The 21,939-nt window shown below is 34.4% G+C and overlaps 3 protein-coding genes across 3 annotated transcripts; 2 read left to right on the plus strand and 1 right to left on the minus strand.

Annotated features, from left to right (window-relative positions):
- Positions 1 to 693: 693 nt before the first annotated feature.
- LOC143603131 (ubiquitin-like-specific protease 1D) lies at positions 694 to 5,990 on the minus strand. Its single transcript, XM_077080028.1, has 12 exons — positions 5,879 to 5,990; positions 5,258 to 5,324; positions 4,922 to 5,105; positions 4,781 to 4,829; positions 4,638 to 4,702; positions 4,352 to 4,447; positions 4,152 to 4,239; positions 3,289 to 3,386; positions 2,927 to 3,049; positions 2,727 to 2,841; positions 2,511 to 2,618; positions 694 to 988 (listed from the first exon to the last, which is right to left on the minus strand). The coding sequence occupies exons 1-12, from the start codon at positions 5,984 to 5,986 to the stop codon at positions 890 to 892; spliced, it is 1,200 nt and encodes a 399-aa protein (XP_076936143.1). The 5' UTR covers positions 5,987 to 5,990; the 3' UTR covers positions 694 to 889.
- Positions 5,991 to 9,239: 3,249 nt separating this feature from the next.
- LOC143603132 (protein FAR1-RELATED SEQUENCE 11-like) lies at positions 9,240 to 10,092 on the plus strand. Its single transcript, XM_077080030.1, has 2 exons — positions 9,240 to 9,258; positions 9,605 to 10,092. Exons 1-2 carry the CDS (start codon positions 9,240 to 9,242, stop codon positions 10,090 to 10,092), a joined length of 507 nt encoding a protein of 168 aa, XP_076936145.1.
- LOC143603133 (protein FAR1-RELATED SEQUENCE 5-like) lies at positions 10,089 to 11,382 on the plus strand. The gene is made up of 3 exons (XM_077080031.1): positions 10,089 to 10,402; positions 10,481 to 10,739; positions 10,873 to 11,382. The coding sequence occupies exons 1-3, from the start codon at positions 10,089 to 10,091 to the stop codon at positions 11,380 to 11,382; spliced, it is 1,083 nt and encodes a 360-aa protein (XP_076936146.1).
- Positions 11,383 to 21,939: the final 10,557 nt, after the last annotated feature.

The following is a 21,939-nucleotide window of genomic DNA, read 5'->3' on the forward strand; positions in this document are numbered from 1 at the left end:
TAGTAGTGGGGTGATTGGGGGAGCCAAAAAACGGCCATTTTTGACCCCAACGGTCAAAAAACGGCCATAAAACCAGGTTCCAATGGCTAGAATGGTTATAACGGCTAGAACCGGTTCCTAACCGGTTCCAACCGGTTCGGTTCCAGAACCGGTTCCGGTTCGGTTCCGGTTCCTACCCGGCCCAACTCAAAAATTCAAGAACCGGTCCCGGATCATCGGGTTGAATCAGATAGGGTCCGGTTCCTACCAAAAACGGGTAGGAACCGGTTCGGTTCCGGTTCGGGTCCACCGGTTCGGTTCCAGGAACCGGTTTGAATGATCATCCCTACCAGGTTTGTTTTTAGCAGGTTGTGTTAAATGTGGAATCAGAAAAAAATGCTAAGCATCAAGAATCAACACGTCCTCATTCCTTTTGCTTTCGATACATTTGGGTCATGTCATTTGCACCCCGAAGCTATTAGACTTCTGAAAAGAGTTCGACATATCGTGCACAGTAACTCATCGAAGCCAAAGAACTATCACTTTTTTAAGTAGGATCGGGTTTGTCATTCAAAAGAGGGTGGTGTCGCAGCTTGTTACCTGCTTACCCACCTCTCTATTATAATTGGATCCTTTTGTTCAATATGTGAATTGTTTTTATCGAAAAAAAGTACACAAATATATATATATAATAATTTTTAATAAAAACTAATGATTCAAAATTAGATGCTATTAACTGGCCAGGAACATACATAACAAATAGCATGGATTCTTTCTTTTTGAGGGGTGAAGCAACTCTATCTCAACCCATTGCTTACCCTTTTAACCATTGCTAATCCTACATATACATACATACATACAACTAAAGACAGCCTTTTTACCAAAATGGACCATAACCTTTGAACTCTAGTTAACACTCTTTGGCTTTCTTGAACTCTTCCACAAGTAGATCAAAGATTTTACCTCTCAAGTTAGATGCTTGTCGAGGCCTAAACCATCGCCTGCTAAACTGATACATGCCATCAGCAAGTGAGTTGTAGCATTGGCGTAATATGAAGTAAATTTGAAAGAAAATTAGAATTGACCACGTCTGCGTGTCGGATCGGTCAATGGGTCAAAACGAGCCGTTTAAAAGAATTACCGGTTTGGTTGGGTCAAAACAGGTTCTGACTTCTGACCACAAACTCGTGTTGAAATGAATCGTTTTAGAAGAAGAAATTGCCAATGGCTTTGCATGTTTCGTTTTATGGCAGCTAGTCGGGAAATTGGTATGCATGGGTCGGTTTTGGGCTTAAACAAACCAATAACCGAAATTTCAGTTTTTGAGAACCGTTCAATTTCTCTCTTACCATTTGGGCTTCGAATTTTGGGCTGAAAAATATTGGACCAAAATAATAAACTTGGGCTTAAAACTATAGTCTTAAATTTTCTGATTAGTTAATGACTAATTGACTGTTATACTAATGGGCTAAAATATTTTGGTTACAATATTTATTAAATTCTTATAAATTACTTAGCATTTAAAATAAAAAAGAAGATTCAGGGTCTGTTTGGTATGGGGTAATGGAATGAACAAGGGAATGGAATGGACAAATGAATGGAATGAACAAAGGAATGAAATGAATCATTACTATTCCATTGTCTTGTTTGGTTACCACATAGGAATGAAATGAATCATCACTTTATTAATTTTTTTTAATTAAATAGTAAACTATTCAATCATAATATTTTTTATCAATTAATAAAATGGTTATAAGATAATGCGATATAGTAATAAAAGTATAATAACAATTATAATTTAATAAAATTTATACTATAATAAAATAATAATGATGATGATAAATAGAAATAATAATAGTAGGAGTAATAATAATAACAAAAATAATAATTATTTTTATTGTTAATTATTATTATTATCATCATTATTATTATTATTATTGATCATTTTTCATTTCATTCCTAGAAGGAATGAAAGAAAAACCACATTTTGCTAATGAATGAAAAATGTTATATATGGAAGGGTTTGCATTCCTTAGGAATGATTCATTCCATTAATGAATGGTAACCAAACATGTTTTCTTTCATTCCTTTGGAATGAGTCATTTCATTCCACATCTCATTACTTAATACCAAACACTACCTCATATATTCAATTCGATTCAGTTTTTTCAGTTTTAACTACATGCAAAAATAAAACCCAGCCGAAAATTCAGTTTTCGTGGAAACAGACAACCAACTTGTTATGTATCAGGTTTTTCGGTTTTACCCACACCCCTAGGTGGGACGGGTGGTGGTGCTGGTGGCAACAAACAATGATCATGGAGTGCTGGCCCATTTAGACATGTTTTAAATTGGCAAGTTATATAAGAATGACCCGTTTTGACCCAAAGGATAATTTGAGCAGACTCAGATTGACCTTTTTAACCAAATTAATCCATTCTTTGAAAGCTGGTCATGGCTATCACCCCTAGAATCGGCTATAGATCAAGTCAAGTAGTCAACCATTTAAAAGGAGATGTGAAGAAATGTACCATTGATAAATGTTTCTTTGTGATCCTCTCGGGGGCGTCTTTGATGAACCGTTCCATATAAAACAAAACAAAAAGCCCGCAATCATATTCATTCTTCTGCTGTGGAACCTGATTGAACGAATTATAATTATAAAAATAAGAAATAAATAAAAATAAAAACTGATATAATTAAAAAGTCACGAATAACGATGAAACCAGATTTATAAGAATGTTTACCATAACAGTTTTGTGATCCAATCTAGAGTCAAGATTTTCCCATATCACGTTTGGAACGGTGATATTTACATAAGATTCTGATTTTTTTAAGTAGCTCCATTCTTCTTTTAGAAATCTATAATTATAAATTTTTTATGCATCAAGCACAAGTTGTGTTATCTATAATCATGCAATTTGGTTGACAGATGTAATTACTATACCTTTTAATGTTGTTAAAAAGTGACATGCTATCATGTAATTCAAGAGAGTCCAAATGAAGCAAAATTGGATCCATTTCTTCTTCCTTGTTAGGGAAACATATGATCACTAGGCTCCAATGAGCACTGCAAATTAAAATTAAAATATATATATATCTGAAATATATGTCGCGTGTGGTACTAATAATAACTGCTTCATCTCACTTTTTGAGTATTTAACGTATCCACATCAAACAATCCAAATATTCAAGCGCCAACAACCACAGATTTCAAGAGAACTGCTAGCAACGATGCTAAACGTTAATAATAATATTGGGAACACAACAAGCAGCATCGTGAATATTTATGCAAATTTAAAAGCTTACTTTTCATGCACAGGTAGAAATATATAGGCTTTCTCAAATATATTAACGTCTTTCCACCATTTTCGAAACTTGAGAAACGAGTCTTCCTTGTAGCTCAGCTATCCAAAATAGAAAAATGACTTATTAGTCATTTATAAATTTAAAACTAAAAGGCAAGTATTGTTAAGCAACTTCTATATACATTCAATGTCAGTCAGATTATAGGTTATATTTTAATGTGTAGGCCTGTAAATGTACCGAACGAATATGAATGAAGCAAGTTCGTGTTCATTTGTTTTGACTTTAACCGAACAAACGATCGAACAAGGTCAAGGTTTTCTTGTTCGTGTTAGCTAAAAAAAATGATCGTGTCCGTTTACGTTCGTATAAACGAACGGTTCACAAACATATACAAACGAACATAACAGGAGATAGAAGAACAGACATCACTGAGGTAGCCTTGTAAACATACCAAACAAATCCAAACAGAGCATGCTCGTGCTCGTTCGTTTAACCATAACCGAACAAATGATCAAACACGAACAATTAAACGAACGAGGTTTTCTTGTTCGTACTCATTAATTAAGAAGCTGAACATGTTCGTATCTGTTTATGTTTGTTCGTTAATAGTATAAATGAGTGGTTCACGAACATAAATGAATGTTCGAACTTACAAATTCAAATGAATATACTAATGGAAGTAAACGTTTGAACTTAAAAAACAACATAAACAATCCTAAATGAATGTTCACGAACATATATAAATGAACGGGACATGTGTTCATGTATGTTCGTTTAACTAAAGGAACCAAAAAGGTGTTGTTCATGTTCATTCGTTTATAAAATAAACGAACAGAACATAAACAAATTGGAATGTAATATACCTTTTCCAGCTTGTTATAAAAATATGTAGTAAAAAAATGAAAATTGCCCGTTGCACTCTCAGACGAAGTTGATGACTGCTGAAGACATCTATTAAAAACAAAAAAAAAATCAAACAATCAAATAAACGTTTTAGCAGCCATGTTTAAGGGTCTCAAAAGATGCCAAAGTGAATGAAACTATTGCACAACAAAGCACTAACCGTATGTAGAAATTCATTATAACAGATGATATATATGCTTCAGGAGCAAGACATGCCAGGTCAGCATAACTAACTTCAACTGCATTCGAATCATCCCTGTAAATAACAGTAGAAAGTGAAGGATTCAATGAAATGCCAACTCATCCAATATGAAGAGAGGACAGTTATATCTTACCTTGATGGGTAGTAGACTTTCATGTCTTCCATGCTGAAATTTGAATATGATTAATTTAAACGATTTTAAAATTTTGGATCATTAACCATGAAATTAATAAGACCAGTTTACCTTGGATCCAAACTTGCCATAAATTTCTGCAAAGGGTCCACATCCACTAATTGTTTAGCGCGTGCCTATAAATATGTAAATAAGCAAAGTAAGCACGAATGTGAAATTATAAATATCATGAAAGTATAATGGAATAAACTTACAGATCTAGGCCTTAAATTTCTCGAGGGCGGATCTTGAGGAAAGTTTGGCCTGCAAACAAACCAGTTATAAATAGTTGATGAAATAAATAATAATGATAACGCACGAATGAAATGAAATGAAATGAAAGATAATTTTCTTACTCTGAGAAACTTATAGTAGAATCACCATCTTTGGTATCATCATCAACGATGATCTGTTTCTCACCCAAAAATTGACTCTTTGACTTCAGTTTTAGCCCTTGACAAGGAATAATGTAAGGCATATCTTTTTGTCTTGCATCTTCCTCCATCTTTTTCATAAACATATTAGCAAAGTTTGATGCACCTACACAAAAAAAGCATTTAAAGTTTTCAACTTATTATATTCAAATTAAACAGATCATCCACTGCTTCCGAATGAGCGATTCGTGCGTTTTTTTTTTATTTTTTAATTGCACGTTGCAATTCCCAAAATCAGGGAAAGTGACTCTTAGTTACCATCATCATTATCATCACTGTGATCAGAAAGTTGTATAGTCTCCTCACATTCCTTAACATCATCAGCCTGTTAAGAAAAATATGTTCAGGCAGTAACTAGTAGGTAAGGGATGATGTGAAAACAACAAAGTTAGGAGAAAAACCACAATGGCCTAGCTTTTATTTTTTGGCTTATGCTTATTTCTATTATTTGATAAGCTTAGCTTATATTCTACAAGTTGATTATGCATCTTAATAAGTTGTTAAACACCATTCTTGGATTTGTTATAGTAATAAGTTGCTTCAATAATTACAAATCAACCACCATCTGAGAGAAAATGAGTAACTTACACCCTTAAACAAATTAGCTATATAAGCTCCTAAGCATAAGCTTAAAAAGCTAACCCAAACACTAAGTTAAGCTTATTTTGTAAAAAAAAGCTATAAGCTTTGCTAATTATGAAATTTTTACATATTTCATATCTTACTAACTAATAATAATCCTAGTGGGATATCTTTGAAAGTAAACCCTAATTTTGAAACATATTTACTTCAAAGGTGAAATTGGGGATATTATTAAAAGTAAAACCTAATAATAATAATAATATAGATGACATGAAAGAAAGAGTAAATAAAATAAACCTTGTTGTCCGATTGGAGCTTGTTATCATCTGGTAATGGTTTCACCATTAAATCGGTCACTTGATTGTCTTCTTCAAAGTGTTTACTTCTCTTCATTCGCTGATTCATCAAATCAAATGTGGATGCAAAAGTAAAAGAAAAGTAAACTCCTCGGTTACTACTTACTTTCTAACTTATTTATTATATTCGAATATTGAATTTTAATTATCCATGTCGAATGGTATTGGCCGATAATAATTCTTATTTATTTTATTGTCACTGGCGGTCCCAAATTCAAAAAAGTTGGCCCTCAGTCCCCCGTTAATATGACTTAATGGCGTTATAGTTTTTTTTCTGAATTTCAAATCAATGTCTTAGGGCTTTTAATCGTTAGGAGGATACAAGTCGATTGGTGTAAACCTTAGTTCGAAACAGTGCTTATTTGATTTAATACATATATATTAGTTTGTTATTATATTTTTCAACGTTTGGGTTTTATCGGTTGAGATGTTTAAGTTTTTAGATTTTTAACGAACAAACATAAATGAACAGGAGCATGTTTGTTCGGTTGCGAAAAAATGACCAGATTCCAGAAAAACGGTGGCGAAAGATTCATCGGATTCCACAAAACTTTCTGCAAAATTATGCATTTCATCAATGAAATTTATCAATGTGGTTGGAAAAATAAATTTAAGTTGGTAATATTTTTAACAACATTTGGAAGGGATGAAGGGGAGAAATAAGTGAGTAAAATATACACAAACTTTATTGTTAGTTTTATCTCGTTCAAAGAAGTAAGTGGGTAAAAAACCCTATGAGATCACACAATTTATATGGTTAAGAGATTTTTTTTATACCTAATACTCGTCTTACAATATGGTCAAAGAATCGATTACACATAAATATCAGTGAGAGATTGATGGATAAAATGTTGAAACACTTTTCACGCTTCCTACAAAAGTAATTGTACAATTTTAAAGATTCTTCGTCATACGTTTCGTATTATTTCCTATACAGTTCGTATAGATTACTTTTCATGATTTTTCAAACACCTACATGCATATGATTTGTATTCTACTGTTCATATGTTTATGTTAGATTTACATGCTTCGTATGAAATCTTATAAGTCTCGTATTCCATATAATACGAACTATATACAAAAGAATTTGGCTCGTATAGTTTCTATAGCATATGACTCGTATGGTTTTCCATATGATCGTATGGCTTCCTTGATTTGACTAACTTAAGTTATTATTCTATACGTTGCGTATATCAGCATACGTTGCGTATGAAACCTATGATTAGATGGAAAATGGTGTGTAAATTGCTTAAGTGGTGTATCTCTAGCAGACCTCTTAATTGAATTCACTACATTAAAAAAAAAAAAAGATAAACTGTATTTGTTAGAACCAACACCCCAAATTTAGTACTCACATTCTAATTTCTATTCATTTCATCATTTGATTGATTTAATTTCCGTTCTATTATAGTATGGCAAGTAATTAAAATGCTAATATTAACGTCCTTTGTATATTCTTGTAAGCTAGCAAAATTACAAACGATAATTGTTTAGTTTTCCCATTGTTTTGTTTAACGGTTATTCGGATCACTCATTGAGTGGCTACTGACCCACCCGATTGTTTTCATTTCACTCTCAAAAGAAAACCTACTATATGTGAGAACCACGTGACCTAACTTGAAACCCCCTATTTTTTTATTTTTTTTTTTTTGTCAGAATTAGGATTTGAACCAAAGACCAGTGGCGGAGCCACAATACCAACATCAGGTTCGGTTGAACCTGGTCTTTTTATGGTTATATATGTATAACCTATAGTGTCGAATTAACGAGTGAACCCATTCTTTTTTGGAGAGCAAACCCAATATCGTTTTAAAAAAATATATTCGAACTCATTAATTATGAAAAAATTTGGTATAATTTTCTGTAGTGAATATTCCTTTTATAAACTATAAAAAGCTTTTTAAAAACCTATAAAAATTATTAACAAACAATATATATGGGCCAATAATAACTCATATATGATTATTAAAAAGCCAAATTACTAATGCAAATGGGTCAATAAACCCAACCCAATTAAATTTCTTAAACATAATACATATATAAAAAAAATAAACAAACTAAAGCATCGACCATCAACTGATCGGCTTCTTTCTAACCATATGACCTTTGCCTCGTTGCCTTCGGTGGTTCGTCTCAAGGTTACAACCTGCTCCAACAACCAATATCCGTTGGTCTATCTTTTGAGAAACGTTCTTCTTCAATGATGCATGTGATGACGGATTTGCGTGATCGTTTAGGTGACTATTATACAAATGATGTTTGTATTTGTTATATTGAAATTGAGTTCTTTTTCAAAGTCGCGATATGTCGTTTTCAAAACATGAAGCACGTAGGGAACAATTATAATATGTAATATCTTTTTGTTTAATATGACTTTGTATTTTATATGTTGAATGTTAACGATATGTTTTTGTCATGACAATGATATTGCATTTTATTTATCTGACTGAACCAAATGATCGACCCGACCCATTCGGGCCCGAAAACTTCGACACCAGAAAAAAATCAAGCAGCGAAAAATCCCAAACCCATAAATAAAAATTCATGCCTCCGTCGATGCCAAATGCCTCCTCTTTTTTTAAATTGAAGTATTTAAGTATATTATCTCAACCACTTCAACTAGGGGATCATTCAAAGTTTTCACATAAATACAACAAATAGGATAAATATGGTATTAAAGTTAAACATGCGTGGTAGTGCCTATTGTTAAATGATCGCGACCAACAAATAATTGAATCTCTATACATATTGAACTTGTTTCTTAGTCTTATAATTGAATACAGAATAATTAAAATATTAAAAAATATCATGTCACATGATCACTTCTTTTCTTGATAGTCTTTGGAGATATGCATAAAGAGATTTATATAAAGCTTTTAAACTGAAGTAAATGCATGGGCTTGTGTTATATATACAAGATTATATTCAAATAAAAATTTGCGAGAAACACATAAACGTTTGCACGTAACATATATATAAGATGAGGAAAGATGGAATACGCTAATTCCTATCGTACAAAATCGTACACGACAACAGGAAGCGTCGATCTACACTTACCATTCAGTTGAAAGCGGTTGAGCAGATCCCGTGTTATTTTTAAGCGAGAAGGGTATGATTGTCTTTTTGATTTGTCATTTAAATTTGGTAATTTGCGTATAAACGGTTATGATCCTGATATTTAGCTTAATCAAAATCAATTTCTTATTTTACGAATCAATTTTTGTACCTAAAACTATCAATTGTGCTATGTTAAGTATATGAACCAGTTTTTCAAGCGATTTTTGTGATTTTAGGGTTTTGAAATGGAAGACGATCGCGAATGTAAGTTTTTGCTGTGTTTTGAATTAATTAATCGTAGTTGTGTACGTTTATAATCTGTACGTTAGTTCTCATGAGAATCACATGACAATTAAATTAGTTTAGTTTTGTAGCGTTTTACGAGCGTGTTCATATTAGGACCGTCTTTTTGATTTTTGATGTTTCATAATACAAACGTACGTATCATGAGCGTGTTAATATGTCTGATTATGAGCTGATTATAATGTTGTATAATATGAGCGTTTATGAGCGTGTTACTATTATGTTTGTTAAAATGGTTTTGATTATAATTTTTGAGCGTGTTATAGCGTGTTTGGATTATAATTTTTATATTGGTGTTTTTGTGTAGATGGTTCAAGTGTTTTGGTTGAAGGTCAAGGGGTTGATATCATTCCTGAAGTTGCTTCTTCATACAGACCTGTTAAAGTAATGATGTTTTCGTCAATTGATCAAGCATTTGATTTTTATAGTGAATATGCTAAAAAAGCTGGATTCGGGGCTCGTAAAGGTGGATCTTACATGCATGGTGGTGTATTAAATACTAAGTACTTTACATGTTGTAAAGAAGGTCACAAGCCAGCTAAAATGTATGATTCAAAAGGTGATTGTAATGAATCAAGCAAGCCATATTACCAAAGGAAGAAGAGGCCGCCAATTAGATGTGGTTGTAGAGCACATATACACTTGAAATTTGTTGAAAGTGAATTTTTTCAAGTAGATGATTTTGTTAAAGGCCATAATCATAAAATGGTTGTAGATTCTGATATGCAGTTTGTTCGTTCTGCTAGGAAGTTAACACATGTCCAAGAGAAGCTATTTATGAGATGTCTAATATGAACTTGGGACCTGTTAAAGCGTTTAACCTTATGAGAACACAGTACGGTGGGTTTGAAAAGGTAGGAGCAACTAAAGATGATTGTAAGAATTTTAAACAAGGTTTGAATTGTTATATTGGGGAGTATGATGTTGAGATGATTGTTCAGAGATTGTGTGCGAAGAAAACATTTTCATCCGATTATTCTTTTGAATATGATTTGAATGATGATCGTGAGTTAATTCGTATGTTTTGGGCTGATGAGACTTCAAAGAGTAATTACATTGCATTTGGGGATATTATATCTTTTGATGCTACATTTAAGACTAACAAGTAAGTTTGTGTGTATGTATAGGATTGTTTTGTATGTATATGTTTTTGTGTCTATTTTATATGATTTTATATGTACAGGTACAAGATGGTTTTTGTCCCGTTCACGGAAATTGATAACCATTGTCATAGTATTACTGTCGGTGCTGGATTACTAGCTTCTGAAACTATTGAATCGTACACATGGTTATTGCAAATGTTTCTTAAGTCATTTGGTCATGCACAGAAGGTTGTTGTTACTGATCAAGACCCTGCTATGAAGCAAGCTATTGCAGTTGTGTTTCCAAATACAAGGCACAGGTTATGCATGTGGCATATCATGAAGAAAGTTGATGACAGGGTAACTTTTCTTAATTGTGTTTTAAGCAGTTTTTGAATAATGAGTGTTTTACAAGCGTTTAACGACAATAGTCTTTTTCTTTTGTGACAACGAGCGTTTCACAAGGGTTTTAACATGTTTTTTGTGTTATCAGGTGGGGGCTGATTTATGTAACAATGAATATTTTAAGAGTAGGCTGTGTAACATTGTGTGGACCGATTCAATTAGTCCTTCAGAATTTGAGGAAAAATGGCAGGCTATAATGGTTGATTTTGAGCTTGACAATAATAAATGGCTTACTGATATGTATGAAATCAGATTTGATTGGATACCTGCGTTTTATAGAGACAAACTTTTGTCTGGATTGATGCGTACAACATCAAGATCAGAGAGTGAAAACCATTTTTTTGGAAAAGCTACAAATTCTCAATTAACATTAGTTGAGTTTTTTAACCATTTTGATTTTTGTATGGAGATACAGAGATACAATGGCAGACGATGTGATCATGATAGTAGGTACATGTATCCGCAATTAGAAACCCGAAGTTATCTTGAAAGGGAAGCAGTTAGGATATATACAAGAGCTATATTTAATGATCTTCAAGATGAAATGAATGAAATTGTTGGTGATGTTTCACAATTCAGTTCTTGTGAAGAAGAATGAGGGTTTTTGAGGTGCAAAATAATGGATTTTAATGCGTATGTTCTAGGTTTTTTGGAGGTAATTTACGAGCGTTTATTAAGTGTTTTTAGTTTTAAAGCTGTTTTAGTTTAAGTTAATTAACAAGCGTTAGATAAGCGTTTGACTTTTTTTAGGTTGTGTTTAAGAAGGACGGTGAGTTTGGTGAAGAGTCTATTGCAACATGCTCCTGCAAAAGATTCGAACAATATGGTTTGTGGTGTCGGCATATTTTCTACGTCATGAATATGTATAAAGTCAAGAAATTCCCTAAAAGATATATAAATGATCGTTGGAGGAAGAGGCTACGGTGAATATCAGAACAGTTCCAATGCCAGAGTTTGGTAATGATCAGAACAGGAAGATAAAAGAAATTTCAAGAGAAATAAAGTATGCCGGTGAATACCTTATCAATAGTTATGTTGCAGATATTGATGAATTAATTAAAGTTAGAGATGAGATGAACTTGATAATTGAAAAGGCAGACTTAACTCGGTATGAAAGGGTACGTCCATCTAAAAGGGATAGATTTGTTGTTGTCCTAGGTTTTGAGCAGCCATAAGAAGTTACGGTTCGTGTACCTACTGGAATAAGAAACAAGGGTCGTGGGTCGCACAAAAGAATTAAATCAAAGAAAGAGATAGCCATTAGTCACTTTGGGAAGGGTTATAGGGAATGTCAAATTTGTCACGTAAGTGGGCACAATAGCAGAACTTGTAAAGCATTGCAGCAGCAACCGCAACAATGAATTCGTAGTTTGTTAGTTTTTTTGTTTTTTTTTTCGGTTATGTGTTATGTAGTTAACTTTTTTTATACAAGCATTTCACTAACGTATATCAGGCGTATGACGAGCGTATCCAATCAAACATATAACAAAAGAAGACAACATCATAACAAAATATAAAAATCTTTTATTTATTTATTTTTTTATTACATGGGGTTACACCCCATCATCAGACCCCCCATCATCAGACCTCCATTAGACCCCGTCAGCCCCCATCAACCCACACCCCCATCAACCCCCACCGCTCCCTGCTTCTTGATCTTCTCACGCCCATCTTCCTTGAACTCCATGTTGGCTGACAAATTTGAAACAATGTCAGCCAACGTACCATAGACGGAGTCGTAGCATGCAGTCTGCTGTTTGAGGAACTCAGCAGCCTGTGCCTTGAACTCACTGTCAGGTAGCTCAAGGAGTTCATTGTATGCATCAAGAGTTTTTGATTTCTCTTGAAGCACATATGTCTGTGAGTGTTGAAGGACGTTGAGAAACTTCTCGTCTTTTTCTTTCTCAAGATCAAGCTTGGCCTTGACCATGCTTTTTACTGATTTATCGGATGAAAACATTTTTGTGTGTTTGTTTTTTTTAGTTTTTTGTGTGAAATGATTTATAACAATGAAGGTGCAATATATAGACATAATTTGAATTTCTATTAATTGTGGGTAGTTGAGATAGAGTTTATTCAATGTCATTTAATTTGATGTAGGTTATGATCATCACACAAACTGCTGATGAGTTGTTATAAATGTAATTTTATGTTTTTGACAAAACTAGATTGGAAATTAGTTTCTTTTTAACGAGATTCGATGGCTAGCGTGTAAAAGCGTACAAGAGCGTTTAAGAACGAAACTCTGTTTTTCTTTTTGTCAGATGAGTTGTAATAAATGTATTTTTAAATTTTATTTAGAGTGATAAAAGCGTGATATATATATTTTTTAATCTTTTGTTTGGTTGTTGACATAGTGTAAATTTAATTTAAGTGATTTGATGTAGGTTATCATTACAAAAATCTGTTTTTATTTGGAAGTCAATTTTGGCAGATGAGGTGTTATAAATGTAATTTTAATTTTTTATTTAGCATGATAAAAGCATGATATATATATTTTTAATATTTTTTTTGGTTGTTGACATAGTGTAAAGTTAATTTAAGTGATTTGATGTAGGCTATGATTACAAAATTCTGGCATATGAGTTGTTATAAATGTAATTTTAAGTTTCTGACAAAACTAGATTAAAAATTAGTTTATTTTTAATGAGATTCGATGGCTAGCGTGTAAAAGCGTACAAGAGCGTTCAGTTGTTTTTAGGGTGAGTTGTTATATTTAATTTAAGTGATTTGATGTAGGCTATGATTACAAAAATCTTTTTTTATTTGGACTTCAATTTTGGCAGATGAGTTGTTATAAATGTCATTTTAAGTTTTTGACAAAACTAGATTAGAAATTAGTTTCTTTTGAACGAGATTCGATGGCTAGCGTGTAAAAGCGTACAAGAGCGTTCAGTTGTTTTTTGCTCGTTATAAGTGAGCATATAGTAATGTGTAAGGCCCCGTTACCGGTAGCCCTACTTTCGTGTTGGATTTACTCATAAACGCAGTTCTAATATCAGAGTTAATTAAAAACATTCGCGGAATATAAAAACTTTAATAAAACATTTCATAACAATTCAAAACTTGTCTTAAACAACCAACTTGTCTTTCGAAAACTAAGTAATTAAAATATAACACGCCCTGAGCCTTCCGATGCCAGTCTCTTATTCAACGCCACGTGTCCCCTCAAGCGAGCTGCCTCATCCTACTCACCTGCGTGCATACTAAAAGTCAGCTACGCTGAGTGAGTTCTAGTTAATCATACATTATACAATACACACAAACTTATATTCTTTCATTCATACTTTCATACTTTCTTTTGTACTAACTTGCTTTCATATCTTACGTTATAAGGAGCGTTACGCCCTACATTCCTCGAGTATTATTAGGGCTCGGTACCCTCCTTCCTCGAGTATTATTAGGGCTCGGTACCCTCTTTCCTTGAATATTAGTAGGGTTCGGTTCCCTAGTTCTCGAATATTAGTAGGGTTCGATTCCCTCTTCGTTACCATACAACCATACATCGTACCTCGAGTATTATTAGGACTCGGTACCCTTTTCGTATCCATACAACCATACAACCATACCTTTCCTTCTTTTATTAACTTTATCACGTTCATATAAGCATACATATCATACCTTCCTTATACATAGCATTACAACCTGACAGTACGTGTAATATCCGAAGATCGTTCACGTACCATCAAGCAATCATTCATACATTTCACATCATTCACATAAGGCATACATTTATCACTTAGGATAAGCGTATTAACAAACATGTAGAGTATGCACACAGCCCCGAAAACATAACACATAAATGGGGCTAGAACTCACCTGAACACGGTTACGTTCACCGTTAATTGTTATTCCCTTCTTGAGCTGTGCACGGCTAACTGTATAACAATACACGTATCAATCATCTATCGCTATCTATATTGTGTTTCTAGTTCAATTATAACCCACAACGAACGGGGGTCCGGGAGCAGCGCCCCTGGCAGCGGGGTTCTAGGGGCGGCAGTCTCTAGCAGGGTTCAAGGGGCAGAGCCCCTGGCTGGGGTCGAGCTGCCAGGTCAGCTTGGAAAAATTTTATTTCCATTAACTGTCTTAACACATTTTTCACTAGGATTTTAATTTATTTTCCAGCGAACTTAACTTTTGGCGAACTTAATATTAAGCGAATTTATCATTCAGCGAAGTTAACTTGGCGAACTTATCATTAGGCGAACTTGGCATCAGCAAACTTGACCAGTGGCGAATTTAACTTGGCGAAGTTAAACCTTAGGCGAACTTACATTGCAGGCGAAGTTGCCTGCTGGCGAACTGGCTTGCAGTGAACTTGGCTTGCAGCGAACTTAGCTTGTAGGCGAAGTTGGCTTGCAGGCGAAGTTGCTCAGCAGCAGGTCCTGTTCGTTCTAAAACCCCTTACTCATATCTGTTTCGTCGTGAAACCTTGGAGATGATAATGACCAAACCCGTAAACGTTCTCATGTTCATTTTCGGATAAAACTTGACCCAAAAGCGCATAAAGTTTGGACATTTAAACGTCAAGACCATATCTTTCCATTTAATCGATTCGCACAGGTTTAAGGGTTCATTAGTTTCGTTTTAGCATCAATTTTACAACTTTACATTTCGTTTACCCCCGATCTATCCTCGTTCTAAGTTTCAAGGCTAAACGTTTATAAAAACGTAAACTTTAGGATCAAAACATACCTTTTATACGTTCGGTTGGTCGCGTTTTGCTTGGTTATCTTGTATCTAGCTCGTATATGAGAGATCTATTGCTATTCGTTGTTCGTTGGTCGTTTCACCCTCTTCCTCTCTCTCGGCCGTAAATAGTAATAAGGAAGTGTGTGTGTGTGTTTTTGAGTGTGTAGAGATTAGGATGGATATAAATGAGGGTTTAGGGTTTTAGGTTGGTTTAAGAGGGTATTTATACCTCTTGAAGCCCATGGACCTAAAGCCCATTACCACTTAATCCACCTTAATTAATCTAAGTCCATGATCCGTTCTTTACTCGATATTAATTAATTAATAACGCGAAATCACTAAAGATAACTTTCTTTATTTAACATTATAATATTTAGGATGTTACATAATGAGCTTACACTGTTCGTATGTTGAGTCCGTGAGCATACAGTTATAAGCGTGGTCAAACGTGTTGTCCTTTTATTATTATTTTTTACACTATTTTGGTCCGTGAATATGCAGTTGTTTTTTGTCCTTTTTGTACTATTTGGTCCGTGGTATTTTTTCTATATATATGCTATATTTTGTCACAGTCATACCAACCAATCTCAAAATCAGTTATAATGGATGCCTCATCATCATCATCATCATCTTTCAAGGAAGCGTTGAAGATGAAAATTGTTGAGCAGATAGCCGCCGACAAAGCTTGCCGTGACAAGCTAACACATGAGTTTGTGATGCTTAATAATAACATGGATTACAGGGATGTTATTACGAATGTTCTTGTCAAAATGCCTGCTAGTGCTATACGAGATCTTGCTGTTTTGTTTATGGTTGACATAGGGAAGAATGAGTTAGAAGAGTTCAAAGAATTATCAAAGGCAATTCTTAAGCTAATCTGTTCAATGAAATTAAAGTTGGATTTTCTCAAGTCAATATCAGAGTAGGAGGCAAGTGGGTGATGTTTGAGAGTTTGATGAGTGTTTTTCAATGGTTTTTGTTAATCATGTACTCCCGTGGTATTTTGTGTGGTAATAATAATATTCCAATGTTTTTTGTTAGTTGATTTTTACAAACATAAGTACATTGACCAAAATAGACTAAAATAGACAACAAAGTCAAATTAGTTGTTGCCTTATTTTGAGTTCTTCAACAATTTGCTCCCCGGACATTTTGGTTTCGTTATTTTTACTAAATTGATCTGCCTTCTCGATTAGAGTTTCTCTTTTTTTGTTTATATCCGATAGAAGGATTTTGGCCAAATACTTTGTCCTCAACTTTTTTAGCTGATTCTGTTGTTTAGGACATTCTTTGTAAAATTCACATGTCCATGGTTTCTGCCCGTCATACATCTCCATGTGTCTCATTGTAAAAATCCCACAATCTACCCCGTTTTCGGTTGTTCTCCATGACATCCTTAATCTTGTCATTGGAGCCTTTTTGATTTGTTCAGCAATGGGGTGATTGATTTTCTTAAGATACATGTAGAAGACGTTTTTTCTAAAAATACATTAAAAGCAGTTAATTATTTAACAATTTTATAATAATTTTTTTTTGTTGAGAGAGAGTTTGTTGAGCGTTTACCAGGATTTGTGGATTCTTGTTGTATCTTTCTTCAAAAAGTCGTTTGATTTGTTTTTGTTTGTCTTCTGGCTTTTTAAACTTCTGATTAGCTAGTACTTCATGATGTGCACTATTGTCAAGCCACTCTATCACTCCGGTTTGAAGGTTGAAAACAATCACATAGAAGTGATCTCTATGTAGTATTGACACAAAGAAAATAGCAACTTCCTTCATTGTTTTGATATCACACCTCATCATCTGTTTCTCAACGTTGTCCGTAAACACATCGAGTCTTTGTTCGTTTGTGTGACCAAATGCCTCATTATAATGGTCACTTGTCTGCATGTTAAAGAGTTTAACAATCGTTTAACAAGAGTTAATAAGCGTTTGAGATAACATGTATAATTAAAGCATACCAGCAGTGTGCTTGTACTGAAGAGCCTGAATGGTGATTCTGCAGATTTTTTCTTTTCCTCAAAGTTCAAGAGTTCACAGAATGCATCCATTGCGTTTGTTGTTAGATACAAACCAGGACAAAAGCTCTCAAAAATCACCTTAAATGAATCCGTGTAAGTAGTCTTGAAAACCTCTTCCCATATGTCGTCGAGGCAAAAAAATATATACTCCGCAATTGTTTTTTCACCATCTGTGACTGATGTGTTTAGTTCAACCTCTCTTAAAACATATGGTGATCTCAATGCAGGAGGTAACTTTTTCTTTCTTTCTTCTCTCACCAACTCTTTGTCTTTATTTTCTTGCATTAATGATACCGGAGATGTAACTTTGAAGTTGATGTCGGTGTTTTGAAATTTCACTTGGTGACATAGCAGCATCACAAACAGAATTTTTCACTTGGTTTTTCTCTTCAACCCTAGTAACTGAAAAACAACAAGTTCAAGTCACTGAAGCAGATTACCAAAAAATTTTATATAAATCAAATGAATTTTTTTTTGTCTTACCTATAATATCTTCTAGAGTTGCATCAGTTATGAGATCAACACCATCTTTGTTTTCACCCCCTTGTATCATCTCTGATGCAATTGCACTAGACTCTTGGGCTTTTGTAGGAACATGTACCACATCAGCTCCAAGTGAGATAACTGTGAAGCAATAAGTGCGAGCGTTAGAAAGCGTTTATGTATGAAACTAGTAACAAAATATAGACTAGCGTTCAATACCTTCAACTTCTTTTGGAATTTCAACTTCTTATTGACTTTTTGCGACAGTGTTTTCCATCTTGTCGTCTTTCGTTCCAACTTGTGTATCTTTCATATGAAATATAAACATATTAACACGAGTGTTTGACAAGCGTATAAGTTGTATAAAGATAAATTTAAGCATATTAATACCTTCTTTTGCCCATGCAAGTACTGTAGAGACAACTGAATCAAGTTTATTATTCCCTTCTAGCTTTGTTACTATAATTTCTTCATCTTTGTTTTCTTGAGATTCATTACCAATGACAGTTGTCATATAAACTTTTATTAATAATATTCTTTTAAGTTGTATAAAAGATGTTTTTAATTTATTTACCTTTTTCGGGCTCCTTAACCTCTGTATTTACCACTGCATCACCACCCCTTGCACCACTAACCCCTGCACTTGCACCACTGACCCCTGCATTTACCACTGCATCACCACCCCTTGCACCACTAACTCCTGCACTTGCACCACTAACCCCTACATCATCAACAATTTCCCTAGATTTTTTCTTTTCTTCTGACAGATTATAAACTTCTGGAATGTGTGGGATTCAAATTTTAGATATCAGAGTTTGTTGAGCGTTTATAGTATAAATATATAGAATTGTACCACTACCTTCTTCACCAACCACAGTATCTGAACCAACTACCGCATCTAAATGGACTGGCTCAATTGCGGCAGCTGTATAAGAAGTGGGAACTTACAAAGACAAATATATATATATATATATATATATATATATATATATATATATATATATATATATATATATATTGATTAAGACTTATATTGCTTTTCTTACCTAAATTAAGGAGTGTGTTGTTTTTCACAGTTTCACTTTCTTGTGTTTTGGTAACCACATTAGGATTGAATATATCTTCCCAATCACAACACCTAGCAAAGATATGTGGATTTGATAGATGTTTTTCCTTCCCTTCACGGACTAATTCATTGAGTTCTTTGCAAAGTATTTCAAATTTCTTCATCTTCTTATCCATTTTCTTATTCCAAGACTGTAAAATGAAAATTTAGTTATTAGTTAAATTAAGATATTTTTGATTTGATGGGTGTCTCACCTTTTCTTCTTTTGTTTCTTTTGGTGGTAGGTAAGCAGATATTCCAGACAGCTGAAGTGGGGTCATATAAAAGTCGACCAGTTCCTGCGTGTGTGTCCCCAATGGCATTTTTAAACTCAAATGTGAATACCTATCATCATCATCATCATCATCATCAAATTCGCCTTCGGCATTGTGATCGGCATTATCTGATTCTGTTTCACTTCCCCCATCTGTTCCTGACATTTGTTAATGTATCATTAAAAGATATACATATTAGATGAAAATAACAAGTTTTTTGTTACCATGTTTTTGGTTGTCACCATCTGTATTAGGCTGATGTATCGCGTTGTCATCAGCAGGTGCCCCACCAACTGTTTTTGCAGGTTTATCAGCAGAAGGAATATCAACTGTATTATCAGCAGCAGATTCAATCCCACCAGCAGATGCAATCTCAAGAGTTATCTTGTCACTGGTGGTTGCAATCTCACCAGCAGCTGCATCATCATCTTTACAAGCAGCTGTAGCATCAACAGTATCATCTTTAGCTGCAATCTCACTAGAAGCTGCAATCTCACCAGCAGCTGCAATCTCAGGAATTATCTTGTCACCGGTGGCTGCAATCTCACTAGAAGCTTCAACATCATCATTACAAGCAGCATCAACAGTATCATCATTGGCTTCCTCGTTTTCAACATCATTCTCATATGCAGGAGTGTCTTCCTCGTTTTCAGAATCATCATCTACAGGAGGTCCATTATTATACAAGTATTTCTCCATCCTTGCAAGAGTTGTTGTTGTTATGTAGTTGACTGCAGGTGTTGTGACCGGAGCCCCAAATGTACCATATTTCTTCTGGTAATCATGTGTGTAAAGCATCGTAAGAAAGGTGATTGGACCGTTGTATTGTTCGTTTTCATCTTTCCATTCTTCCTTTGTCATCTTTAGGTTTTCAATTACATAGCCGCACCAGTCCATATTTGGAATATCTGTGGGATTATCGATTGCGGAGATGAATCGTTGGTTAATTGTTGTTGATTTTGTAATAAAACCTATACATATGTTAAACAAACCAAGGAAATTAATTTTAAACATGTCACCAACTCCTTGATCATCCGTCAATTTCTCTCTCACATGATTGATATTTATTCTTGTAGTCGGGAATTGGTTCTTGAACATATTAGTAGTCTCATCATCCCCCAACCTTGGTCTACTCCTGTCTAAAACGGGTATTTTACCCATTGGTATACCCAACACCTCATGAACCTTTGTTGCTGTTAACTTAATAACACCACTGCCGATGTTCAACTCATTAAACCGGTGATCGTAGTTCATCAGCAACCAATGCCCTAACATTGATGGAGTTTGGTTAATTTTCAGGTTTAATATTGAACCAAACCCCATTTCTTTCAAACATTCTTTTTGGGCAGAGCTCATTGCACTCACTGCATCGACAATGTTAAATGGTGCACATCTGAGCCGCAACTTTCTGTCTAGAAATTCAACAAAAGGTTTCCTTTGTACCCTCTCAGCTCGTTTCTTTTCTTTAACAACCTTCCTCCTTGGTTTTTGAAAGTTTGAGTCCGAACTACTCTCTTCCACCTCTTTCCTCTTCTTTGATAAAAATTTGTTGATTGGAACTTCAAAGTCCGAATCAGAGTTTGCTTCAACATGTTTTGTCTTAAGCTTTTTGACTCCGGCATCAACTTCTTTTGTTTTAACCTTTCGCTTAAATGACCACACATAAAACTCAGATGTTAAATAACTTTAAAATGCTCATCAAACGCCTAATAATATATGCAATCAAGACTGCCAAACGCATCTGTTAAAGAACCTGTTATTCAGTCATCTCAAACAAGACTGCCAAACTCTTGCCAAACGCACAAGACTAGTTTAAGGAACCTGTTATTCAGTCATCTCAAACAAGACTACCAAACGCATGCCAGACGCTAGCCACACGCACAAGACCAGTTTAAGGAACCTGTTAGTCAGCCATTACAAACAAGACTACCAAATGCATGCCAAACGCTTGCCAAACGCACAAGACCAGTTAAGGAACCTGTTAGTCAGCCATTACAAACAACACTTCCAAACGCATGTCAAACGCTAGCCAAACGTACAAGACCAGTTAAGGTACCTATTATTCAATTATCACAAACAAGACTTCCAAACGCATGTCAAACGCTAGCTAAACGCACAAGACCAGTTGAGGAACCTATTATTCAGTCATTACAAACAAGACTACCAAACGCATGTCAAACGCTAGCCAAACGCACAAGACCAGTTAAGGAACCTGTTATTCAGTCATCTCAAACAAGCATACCAATGGTGAAATCAACCTAAACACTTGTCAAACGCATATAAACAGAGGTTAATTAGAAACGTAATAACTAATAATTAATACAATTTAAGATAAAGTTAAACCCTAAAACGATTACATTTTACTGATTTGTTGTCAAACGCTCATTAAATCTGTTGGTGCATGTTTTGTGGCCGTCGCTTGGCGAATAGTTTAGATTGTTTATGTTGTATGCTGTACACCTAGATAGTGGTCCACGCCGAAAGTCATCCATTCGAAAGAGCATTTTCAAATGGATACTCATTCGATCGAACCAGTCTCTGATTCGATCGAATGAGTCTGCTATTCGATCGAATAGGAC

Source organism: Bidens hawaiensis, unplaced genomic scaffold, assembly GCF_021521415.1.
Source record: "Bidens hawaiensis isolate Kalapana, Puna unplaced genomic scaffold, B.hawaiensis_p1.1 tig00060854_1, whole genome shotgun sequence".
NCBI classification, from domain to species: domain Eukaryota; kingdom Viridiplantae; phylum Streptophyta; class Magnoliopsida; order Asterales; family Asteraceae; genus Bidens; species Bidens hawaiensis.